The 12773-nt window shown below is 41.1% G+C and overlaps 1 protein-coding gene across 9 annotated transcripts in view; it reads right to left on the reverse strand.

The window, feature by feature from the left end:
- Positions 1-12773, reverse strand: part of LOC140669038 (uncharacterized) — a 51050-nt gene that overhangs the window by 25988 nt on the left and 12289 nt on the right. For 3 of the 9 annotated variants that reach the window (XM_072898772.1, XM_072898615.1, XM_072898526.1), the window contains one exon: positions 2307-2809. In XM_072898772.1, coding sequence (XP_072754873.1) covers positions 2307-2482 — 176 coding nt within the window. In that variant the 5' untranslated portion in view covers positions 2483-2809. Of the gene's footprint in view, positions 1-2306; positions 2810-4807; positions 5039-6958; positions 7655-12773 lie in introns of those variants that run through there. The other 6 variants (XM_072898861.1, XM_072899203.1, XM_072898947.1 and 3 more) reach the window with 6 other exon arrangements.

Consider the following 12773-nt stretch of genomic DNA (forward strand, 5'->3'; position numbering starts at 1 on the left):
CTGAGAGATCGCCACAAGATAAAAACGATCGATGCCGGAGGGGATGAAAAAGTTCTCGAGCACTTTTGTTCTCGTATTTGATTGGAAATTTTTATTCACCTTTGTAAATACAAGAATCGATCAACAAGCGAACATGTATCGACGTTATTATAGAATTGTACGCCGAGGTGTTTAAAGTATACTGCGACCAAGTTCTTCGAGCGATCCACGTCATCGTAAATTCACAGAAATAAAGGCCAAAAATAAATAACATGAATCTTTTTTTCAATTAAACTCAAGTTTTGTATTTTATAAAAATCTCGATAAAAAAATTAGAGTTTAAAAGGAAAGTACAAATTACACGTTAAAACTTGCCAATTTTTTTTACTAAAGTTTCGAATAAAATCTGCTGGAATATGTCTGATATGTATACGTGCGTGCGTGCGTGCGTGCGTGCGTGCGTACGTATATGAAATAATGTGACATGGTACGCGATCCGTGCGACGGCTGGGAGCAACAAATGGGAACCGGACGGAACCATTTTAATGAAGCTGATTTTTGTTGTCAGGAAACGCGGTCGAAAAAGGAAACGCATCGATATTCTTCTACGAATTTTTAACCGCGCGCGACACATACGTATATAATAAACTTAAATTAGAGATCTGAATTATACATAAAATTTAAAACTTTTTTAAATAGATAGGAATGACACTATCTTTAAGAGTTGACAGGACTGATGAGAAAATTTCAGCCTCACTGTCACCAATATTGAAAAATGAATTCTCAGTCAATGTTGGTGTATGTTTGTACATACATGCACAAACATCATTGTACTTCAAGAGAGACAAGGACGACAGTGTTGTCTTTCCTTAGCAAGCGGTGCTACCAACACCGATTCGTTAGCTGTACTTTAAACCTTCATAGTTCTAATATTTAGCCTCGAGAAAGTCAAATTTATATATTTATATTTTTTTTATATTTTTTACAAAAATGAGAAACTACAGAGACAAATTTTACATTTATGCTCTTAAAAATTTAGAATAAATAGAATCAATTCGGGGGACAGCTACACCTGATTCGCGGTCAGTAGCACGTTTTTAGAAGTTTTATTATTAATTTAATTTCGACTTTTTTTTTCAAAAAAATCGCTCTGTACATGAAACGAATTCTGCTGATTACGAATATCATAGTTTATCGCGATATTCTTTGTACTTCGGCCAAAATATAAGAATTACGGATCAGTCTTCTGTCGACTCTTAAGGCAATAAATTCTCTTTTTATAGCAAATTGCGATATTTTTTACGCCTCTCGCCAATCAAATCTCAATAGTTTTTATACACGCACAAGCGTAAAGAATGAATATTGAATATTAAAATTCTCGCAAAAATATGCCGTATAAGAAAACACAAGCAAATAAGACTGCGGGCAAACGAGATAAGAAATAGCTGAAATTATACGATACGTTAGAAACGCATGCCAGCAGTGGGCATGCTATTTTCTCAACCTCCTCCTTAACAGTCCCAAAGGGTCTCGGAAGAGAGAGAGAGAGAGAGAGAGAGAGAGGGAGAGTCACTTTTATCCTCTTTGCCTTCGTACGACGTAATGATAGTGAAACATTGAATCTCGAGCGTAAACTGCAATTTAATGGATTTTCAACACACCAACATCTCGAGGACGCGGGCGCGGAAGAGAAGGAGGAGATGGGGGGCAGGGGGGAAGTAAGAAAATTTAAAAAGGAGGGAAACGAGACGCGCGCGATCTCCCAAGAGACGAGGGGGTTGAGAGAAACGCCATCCATCGCCTCGCACGTATATACATGCATATATGTGTATCGTGTCTCGAGAGACTCGCGCGGATCGGCGATAGCGCAATTGGCGATTATGTTAACCAAACACGCGCGGTATACGCCCCTGCAATTTGCCCGGGGATCATCTTCCCCTAATCGCCGCGCTAATAACAGGATTACCGGGGGCCTGACCGCGCGGTCGTATACTTATCCCTAATTCGCCGTATCGTTATTAATATATACGCGATACAATTGAGAGAACGGGGCCCCGGACGGTCCCGCGATAAGCCCGCGATACGCGAGGCCCGGCCACGCGCGCCGAAATGCGAGAGCTTGATTTTTTTTTTTTTGTTTTTTTTTTTCCCTCGAAGAGTCTCCCCATTTGCGACAAAAACTGCGACGAGAGCGTCAAAGTTTTACACATTTATTGTGAATTTATAAAAAATTCAGAGAGCGCGTTCGGAAATTAATATTCGCGCGAAAATTCGAGATGCGTCGTAAAATAAATGTAAGATTAAAAGAAGAGATGTACTTTACTTACGTGTAGTGAGAATAAGACGGGCTCGCTTGATCGATGTGCGTGGCGGTTGACAAGCCTTGCACGATGGCAGCCGAGGGATCCCTAGCTGGCGAGGAGGAATTCTGCGCCGCCGCTGCCGGAATAGCGTGATGGTAACGCTGGCACATTTCGGCCAAGTTCCACCCATGGGCATCCATATATTAGCACTGCTTCGCTTTTCTTTGGCGTACCATCCATTTCACACGCATTTGATGCACTCTCTTTCTCCCTCTCTCGGTCCTTCCGTTTTCTTCTCTTTTTTCGCTCTCTTTCTTTCTCTCTCTCTCTCTCTCTCTCTCTCTCTTTCTCTCTTTCTCTCTCTCCCTTTTTCTGCCTTTGTAATTCACTCGCACTCTCGCATCTACGTATAAGGAAACGCGACACTCACAACAATGACATCGTCCTGTCGGCGAATATACGTCTGAGGTCGGCGCGAAATCGTCCGTTTAGCTCGCAGGGCGATCCTCCATTCGCACGCGCGTCGCCTGTTAATCATGGAAAATAGATTCATTTACTTGAGTATTAATGACGTGTACGTATTTAGACGGATGATCGATAGGCGGTTATTAAAAACAGAGACGATTCTCTGCGCGACTTGCATGTCGATGACCGTTTTGAATTTAAATTCGAATTATTTTCGCCGTTGGGTTAACACAACGGAACGGCAATTTCTCTAGATGATAACAAAAGAATAAATAATTATTGCAACGATTATAAATGACGATGAATTTATTTTTAACATCGCGCGAAATATATATATATATATATATATATATATACAAATACAATTTCATTTGAAATACATTTATTTGTATTAGTGAATTTTAATTTTCCGTTTCCGCTCGCTCGATCGCACATGAAAAAGCACATCAAAGCATAGATTAATATCATTGCGGCAGAAAATTATGGAATATTTTTAGGCGCATGTTTTTTCAATGGCTCTGAAATCGCGCGCTCAGATACCTCTAACGGAACAACTAAATCTTGCGTTATATAACTCCTTCCTTCGTTTTCTCGATTTTAAATGCCATTTAAAGTCGCGGTTTTAATAAAAGTGTCCATTTAATTTCTAACCGTAAACAAATTAAAGAGGGGGGAGCTCACATAATCGAAGGGCTCGAAAAGTCGCGTCGGATAACGATCGGCATCTGGATATCGCGATCGACTTCTATTCGTGCTTCGGCGATTCAACGTTAATAGCCTTCGTGTAAAGATATCTACGAAAATGACTATAATCATTCGCGCACGCGAGTTTCCATCGCGCAAAAAATAATATCGTCGAATCGAATTTTTTTCTCGCCCGTGATTGAGAAAATTATGACGGCAAGAATTTAAAACGCGGATCGAAAGATTGAGAAACGTCTGTGTATCGTATTTGTCAGGAATTATCCAAGATATTTATAATCGCTAATAAATATCGCACAATTAAGATACGATTGGAGAAATTTAATTAGAGTAAGATATTGGTTAAGCAATTACGTATACTGATTTTTTGCTCCAACAAAACTTTTTTATTGTATCGATTAATAATATTTACAACTCTTAAAAAAATCCTTATTATATTTAATAAAATTAAGAAAAAAGGGACTGATGGAAATCCGATAACGATTCATGTTTGCCAGTAATAATCATGATAAGAAAGTTATTTAAAAAGTACCAATAGATACAAATGTATATTCTTGAAAGAGTTTACGATAAAACTTGTAAATATCGAATAATCGATTCTTCCAATTGAATCTACGCCGCGAAAAGGAGCACACGGTCTATCGTCTAATAAGTTATCTTTAAATAAGTTATAAATTCAACTTGCATTGATAAATTCGACTCGCAACAAAGACAAAATAAAGATACACATATAGTCGAAACAATTTCGTTGTTTAAATTTTCGCGACGGATTAATCGTCGACTACTGATATATCCGGTATATCCCAACCGTTTAAACGATCGAACGTTTAATCACGCCACGCGATATCGTATATATATATATATATATATATATATATGTATATATATAGAGGGAATTAATCGCCAGTAAATAACCGGGTTCGCGAATGGTAAAATATCCGTAACACGTTTCGTTATGCGAAACAAATGGCAATTAAACGCGAAATGTTACGAATGTACGAAACGTCTTAATATCGAAAGCTATGAAACCCGATATTCGCGTGATCTTTGCATTCGTGCGCGAATTATCCGGATGGTTACGTTGGACGTAGATAGCAGACGCCAACGTAATCGGAGACTTTCCGGAATATCTTTCCAAGAGATTCCTACGGCGTATTTCAATATTACGCAGCGTTTAATTAGAGACAGAACCGAACGAAAACAAGTCGCGAAGGGAAAGAGAAAAAAAAGAAAAAAAAAAGAAAAAAGGAGGAAAGAGCGAAACAATTCTCGCGTAGATAATACGTTGGAGCGTCGCCGAGCGAGTTGAACGGCACAATGCGTTCGCCGACGGGGATGTGTAATATGCGTGTACATACGCGGTGAAAATCATAAAGTCGCGAAGGCATAACACGTCTCTTCGTGTCGCTTACAGAGGTCTCAATCCGCCTGCACACGCACAAACGCACACACGACACGTACGCATAACGCAATAATAATCACAATGCCAGATCGATACACGTCGCGTCGCGCGTATGCGAGGATGCCGATGTCGTGAAAGTCAAGGAAGGAATGTGTGCGACAACGAGAGAACGTCGCGTTAAATCTAACTTTATTATTGTAAGATTCTCTCCCACCCCCCCCCCCCCCGCCCCTCCCACTACGTCGCGTTTGTTTTCGTTCTCGTGCGCGCGCGACGTGTTTGTTACGTCGCCCCCACCCCGTCTCTCTCTCTCTCTCTCTCTCTCTTTCTCTTTTTCTCTTTCTTTCTATTTACGATACTCGGCGTAGAGTTGCATGTATTCGATCGCGAGTATAGGTACGCGTAACATGCGTAATCGTGTGACGGACGTGGCGGTCCGTTAATGAGCACGCGCCATCACCGTTGCGAGGGATCGTCCGAGACGGGTATCTCTTGATAAAGCGACGGGATATAAATCAATATATTAAGGCATTACTTTCTAATGTCACGTACGAGCGATCTCGGTATTTTGCGTGATTCGGAGAAAAGGCTCGTTTCAGGAATCGTCGATATTAACGTTGTAGCACAATGTAAACAATGCCCGAGTCGCTCGATCCGGCTCTTGTTAATTCTATAGTTTATATATCCCGAGTAAAATAAGAGCCAAAATTACAAAGCTTTCGAAAATTAATAATAATAAAACGTCGCGTTGATTCGATATATTCTGAAAAATTGTCTAAAATTTATCCAATATAACGTGAAAGATGCGACGAAAATTTGTTCGAGCAAAATCTATACAATCGATTAGAAAAAAAAGGGGAGGAAGGGAATTAATTATCAGCATTAACTCTTTGTCTAAATTTTTGAAAAAAAAGAAACATTCTTCTCTTTCGTTCGGTTTTGAAAGCAATTTGCAGATGCTGGTTTAATAATAATTGTTAAATTCCTGCATATATTAGAAGAGACGAAAAGTATTGTTATTAGCATAATGGAGAATAGCGTGATGCCGTCTCGATCTCGAGTCGCGAGTAAGACGATACCGCGCATCGATCGCGTGCACGATCCTATCGCGAATTTTCAGAAGTCATTCGCGTAATCGTGACAAGGACGAATTCGCTTCGTCAGCGACTCGAATGTCGATATTTTGCAGGCGCGATCGCGAAGGAAACCGATCGCAATGATTTGTGCAATTGTGCTAAATTATCGGAAACAAATAAAAATCGGCCTATACATGTATGGTATATAATTATCCTCTTTCTCGATGCATTAAACGACGCGAAATAATATCGTTGTTGAGGGAAACCGATGCTTCATCTCGTCTCGACATGGGCCGCTTTCGCCGATCGTATTGACGATTTTCGAGTCGAATCGATTCGATGGAAACAGGATTATCTGCCGCGGGCGGTGTGGACGGTACGCGGATAGTTATGTGCCGTCTAAACCGAACGTTAACGAAGGTTTCACCGTGGATTTTTCAGAAAATCGCCTCTACGCTGCGTCTTTCTCTCTTTTCTTTCCTCATCCCGCTCCGTCTTTCTCTCTCGTTTACGCCCACGCGCGCGCGGCCAACCACGGAACCGGCCGGCGGGTAAGAGAGAGTGTATTTCTCGCTTATTATCCTTTCCTTCGATTTTCTCTAGCGAAGGGAAAAGAATACGAAGCCGAGGAGAAGGTGCCGTCTACGTATATTATATGTACATGTGTATCCGCGCGTGTACCGTATGGGCAAATGTGTTACGTGTATGTGTGCGTGCGCGCACGTGTGTCGGCGGGTATCGTCGGTATCTGTGACGTATGACTCACCCGCATACGCGGTTCGATGTACACGCCGGAGCCGGAGATTTACAGCTCATTACCGATTTCATACCCCGACGTCACGATCGATCCGCCGCGCCGCGCCGCGCTGCGCTGCGCCGACCCGAGACGATATACGACGCGGCGAAATCGAGCGTCAGAGTCGTCGGTATCGCGTGCCATATCGATACGCGACACCGCTCGACGATCCAGTTTCGATCGTGGAAAACGCGCGCGCGAATGACTATATTTTTCTTTCTCTCTATATCGTTACCTTTGTCACCTCCTAGGCGGTATCAGATGATACGTCGTCCGTACGATGCGTGTGATTCGGGAACAATCTTGCTCGAGATCTACGATTCGAGAGATTTAACGATGATAAGTCACCGTCGATCGGCGCTGTCTTATCGTAATCACGGAAAAACACTCGTCGATTTCGTCACGACGAATGAGACTCACGCACCAGAGCGGGACAAAATGACGACCGTAACATCCACAATAATGGAGCGCGTGATCTGTCAGACGTTGCGCGCCCGCGGAAATGTCAAACGACGAGGATGTTGGGCCTCGCAGCAGCAGCGGCAACAGGAGCGGCGACGGCGGCAGCGACGGCCGTCACTCGCGTGGGAGTGTGACATAATACCACGTTCCGTTTCTGCCTGCGCAGAACGGGCCTCTGCGGAATCTCTGCGGAGCGCCCACCGATCCTCTCGATCTTCCTGTCGTCTCGGGACACGTCCGCTCCAATATACTATATAATATACTCCGATTCCTCTCCCAGCACTCTAACCCGAGCGTTTTGGTATTCGCGCGCGCTCGATAATTTCGTATCACGTGTCGTATAATTGCGAGCGCGCGGTTTAATCGGAAGCGTGCGTACACGTCGGGTCTCGCGCGCGCGCGAGACAGCGAGCCGGCCTGCTCTGCCTGCGCGTTCCGTGTTGCACGTTGCACGACGACTCGAGCCGAGCGGCGGACTGAAGTCGGGCCGAGGTGAGCGGAGGTGACTTGCTACTCGGGCCGGGCTGGGGCCGGGGCCGGGGCCGGGGCCGGGGCCGGGGCCGGGGCCCGTAACACGGCGAACCACCACGAGCACACACCGAGCGGCGGCGCGGCGGCGGTGTTGCGACCGGTCGAGCGTACAAGGAGGAAACAGATCTCCGTGTGCGTGTACGTCTGCGTGTGCGCGTGCCTGTGCGTCTAGACACACACGTTGCATGTATATACGTATGTACTCGCGGATGTGTGCGTGTGTTGGTGAACACGGGTGTACCTGGCGGGAGAAGGTGCCCCGCGCGAGCAGCGAGCGAGTGCCCCCCTCGAGGCACCGCAGCCTCGCGGTTCCGCCCGTGCATAGGCGGCGTGCATCTTCTCTCCGTGCGTTCGCGCCGTCGCCGTCGCCATCGCCGTCAAAGTAATCGAAAAGTTCTGCATGCTCGGAAAATTTAAAATTGCTTATTCAAAATAGTCTCCATATATCGCTATGCATTGGTCGGCTCGCATTTTCAAGCTTCTCGGTTCTTCAGCCTCTCGATTATTGCTTTTTGAATGTCCGCAATCGTGTTAAATCCGTTTCCTTTCAACCGCAACTTTATCTTTGGAAAAATAAAATAGTCTGACGGACGTTTCTGTCGTTATTCAAATTGGTTAGGTTTTAAAATAAAATTTAATTGCAACACGTTGCTCCATATCGATATCCATTTTACAATGAATAAAGTCCCGCACGTCACAAACACCGTTCATACGAAACGTTTCAATATTACTTGAATTTGAACGTAGCTTGCTGAAACTTTACACGGAGTGCGCGATAAGTTTCCTCAACATATTCACAAAAGTACAGGCAAATCGCGCCACTAGTATTGAATTTAAAAATTCAGTCCGAGAACTTATATATATATATATATATATATATTCAAAGGGAGAGTTTTGAGAGTAAGCTTTGACTTAAGCAATATATTGGGAGAAGAAAGGCGCACTCAAATTGATTTGACGATAATTGATGGATATGTATACTAGCCGAAGATATCGAGCTTAAACAATGGCTCGGAAATATTTAACGATCGCTTTTTATACGCACTACGTCGAATATACTAATTATATGTTATGGAAATTTGATTAGAGTGAATTTAATCGCCGCCCAATGCAAGCGATTCGAATCGCCTCCGGTCGCGAAACGCGCCAATAATTTCGCGCACTTTCGTATAACGCAAAGCTAAGCGCGGCGTTTCGACAGTCGATCCTCCGGTACTTGAAAGTACCCGCAAATGTCATTGGAATATGAGATATCGTAAAGACACGAACGCAGAGAGCGGCGTTCGCACGCGGGAGCCGCGTTTCGTGGTAGTTCGCGGAATGCGAGGCACGGGATTCTTGATTTCGCGTTTTTTTTTTTTTTTTTTTTTAATATTTCACCCGAGACTCGAGCACACAATGCCGCGGTTACGTAATCGTAAAAGCGTAGGAAGCACATAGATTGATTAGCACACGAGAAGGAGAAAGGTTGCGGCCATATAGAATATTGGCTGGTGGCTCTATGTGAATCGCGCGCACGCGAAGTCAAGTCGCGGCGAGACCACGTGGGTGTCATCACACGCGCGTGAAAAAAAAGCCGAGAGAGATTATATAGACGCATATTCTACTCTCTCTCCCTCTCTCTCTCTCTCTCTCTCTCTCCCTCTCTCTCTCTCTCTCTTTTATGTCCAGAACAGTGATTCTCAAAGATTTACGTTGTAGGATTATTGTAGACATCTCGAAAAAAAAAAAAGTCCATGTATATCTCGTCTTCTTTCGTACAAACTTTGTCTCGCGTGTAATAAAAAATAAATGCGATAAATAATTGGCGTTTCTGACGGTGATTCAACTTTGTGGCGGGATAATAATGCGTCGCGAGCAAAAAAAGTTTGAGAACCATCGACCTAGAGGAGAGGTGCGTACAGAGGAGTGTAGGCACAACCGCAATATCACCAAGGGACGGTGCATAAAGGATCCCGATAGCAATGACTATAAATTCACTCTAAGCGCGAGTCTAAATATAAACTACGCGCGAGAATGGTTATCTCCCGGTATAAAAATCGCATCTTTATCCCATTATTATTACTAATGCGACCTCTCTCGTGCGATTATGCGATTTTATATTCCTCCCGGTCTTACTACATTAATGCAACACACCTGCCTCGCTTTAACGCTTCGTTAATGTCGGACGCTTCGTTACGTCGAACTTTATCCCGTGTAAAGTAAGTATGTAAGAGGGGATGTGTTAATTATTCCGTGCGCGCAAAATCATGCATCGCAAATTAACACATGAGTCTTGGAGCGCATTTCCTTTTATACGCTCAGAGGATTTTTTCTCGGCGACGAGAATTTTATGGAAAATACAGTATGCATGGTCGAGAGTAATGTTTAAATTAAGCTTGTACATTACGCAAAAAAATTAAAGCTTGAAGTTTCTAGTTTTAGAATATTTAAATGAATTTTATTTCTTTTTATTCGTTACAAAATTACTTATTATAAGAGAACGACGTCCGTTGATTGAACAAATTTTTCAAAAGTTTGTCCAAAAATACCGAAATAAAAAAATCCCAGCGCAATTACGATTTAAAAATGATTAATGATTGTAAAACAATAGGAAGCATTTTAAAATGTTATTTTTTCTCTTTTAAATTGCTTTTTTGATGATTATTGTACGATCATTTTTTCACCAGTTATGATCGAGTGATAAACATTAATTTAAGTTTTTGAAATGTACAGAAGAAACTTAACACTCCGACCTTTTGTACGAATAACTGGATACTTTTTACTTGTAAATGTTGTAGAATTTATGAAAATTTTAACGTTTTTTCGTTAACTTTCATTGATTTAAATAAAAAAAGATAAAAGTATAATTTTTACTTGATTTGTAAGTAACAATTACGCTTTAAAAATGAATAATGATTGAAAAAACAATAGAAGCATTTTAAAGTGCTAACGTTTGTCTTTAAATTGCTTTTTTAATGATTATTGTACAATCATTTTTTCACTAGTTATAAACATTCAAAATTAATAGCTCGATTTTGCTTTAATAATGAATATTTCGGCGAAAATAAATCATAGAACATTCGTTAAAAAAAGAAATTAAAGCTAAAACTCTGCTCTTTAACACCCAATTAATGAAATCATGCTAGGATTTATTTTTGATTTGGTATTTTTGGACAAACTTTTGAAAAATTTGTTTAATCGACGGACGTCGCTTTCTTACAATGTAATTTTGTAACGAATGGAAAGAATTGAAATTCATTTAAGGATTCTAAAACTAGAAACTTTAAGCTTTGAAGCGCTTTTTTATTGATCTTATTCCGATTATTTTTGAGGAAGTTGCAACTACTTGAAAATTGGCCTTTTTTTATATGGAAGAAAGTGGCCCTTTAATTTTTTGCGTAGTGTAGTATCCGTTTGTGTGAAAGAAATCGAGCATCCTTCTCGAGAGATACTTAGTTAATAGATTATTTAATGACATATCGAGAGAATGTCCATAGAGATCCTCTCTAAGGAAAGAATGAAAACTATGGATCGGCTCACAATCGGCACAATTGTTTTTGCATAAGTTGGAACACATCTGTACACGTGCGAGTTCGTCTAGCGTAGCCACCGATACGCTATAGTGAATGTAAAACCGAGCGTAGAAAATTAAATATTTAAAAGATTATGAACCAAGTCGCGCGCGAGAGAGGATACGGGGCAGTTACCGTGCTAACTCGCTCGACTTGCATACCGACTGCCCTTTCGATAATACGATCGATACCGATCTCGATGACGTAGCCGTCTCGCGCTACGCCGCGCCGTACAAACAGAAACGAAAACATTCGAAAAAAAAAAAGTTCTTCGCATTAATCTGTTCATGCGTATAATTTAGCAGACTATTATCAGGCCGTTACAATCTACTGAGAATGTGAAATACGTATCTTGTAAATCGTAACGAACGGAGAGAAATGAATTTCCCGGAATAAATAGAAAATTAATTAAATTCTTTGCATTAATACAAAAAAAAGTGTCCTTTATATTTTTCACGAGGAAAGTCGCCGATTTTATTACGATTTAGCGGAGACACTCTGCGTATTATATTATTCATCCTGAAGATGTGTAAAAATAGAAATACAGAACACAAAACAAAAGCGATGATATACGGAAGAAGGCGACATCCCCGAAGAACCGTAAAGTAAACTGAGAAAAACATCACACGCTCGGGCGGCCGTCACTCACCTGAGCAGTTGGTATGTATATGAAACGATATAGGTGCATTGTGCTCGTTAATGCGCTGGCAAGCGCGTAATGCTTGCGTACGCGCATAAATATTTATGCTATTCGAACAATCCCTAAAACGAAATGAAGTCTCTACAGCCGTGACGGGAACGCGCTCGCGTATTATCATTGATATTCCGCGTGTTGCTTCTTATTATCAATCCCTTCAATGATATTACCTTTTCAATGCGCAGTATTTTCTTTCGCTTATATGCATATACGCATGCTGATAAAAAAATTATTTAAATGTATTTTCGCAAATCAAATTTATATCTATTGTATCAAATTTGATATCTTTGCACAATTAATCTCCTTCTTTCTCTCTGGCACTTTAAATTATTATTATTCCAAAATGCATCTTCTTCCTGGCGTATTATTATTAAGCATTTATTATACATTAAAAAAGAGTATTAGCATTAATAATCTTAGCTTGAAATTTTTAAATTCCTCCTACAAAGTCTCCTCTTTCTTGTTCCCTAAATGACAGATTTAGAGATTTAGAGATGCCAAAAATGCAACGAGACAGAACCTATTGAGCAAAGCATTTGTCGGAGAATGAATGTGTATTCGTCTGTGGTTATGCAGGTACGTATACTTTTTTGGCTGCCAAGGACCGAATGAAGAAATTAGACGTAGACAAGAGAATGATATTTATTGTATTTTTTCGAAAGAATTTTTCCGAGAATAAAAATTATATATATACGATAGAAAAATAAAAGAGTATTAGATATAAAAGTATAACAACTAAATATTAAAGCGATATAAAATTAATTGAAGAAGAAAAGGAAAGATTATCGCGCGCAGTAATTTTAGGT

Source organism: Anoplolepis gracilipes, chromosome 1, assembly GCF_047496725.1.
Source record: "Anoplolepis gracilipes chromosome 1, ASM4749672v1, whole genome shotgun sequence".
Taxonomy (NCBI): Eukaryota; Metazoa; Arthropoda; class Insecta; order Hymenoptera; family Formicidae; genus Anoplolepis; species Anoplolepis gracilipes.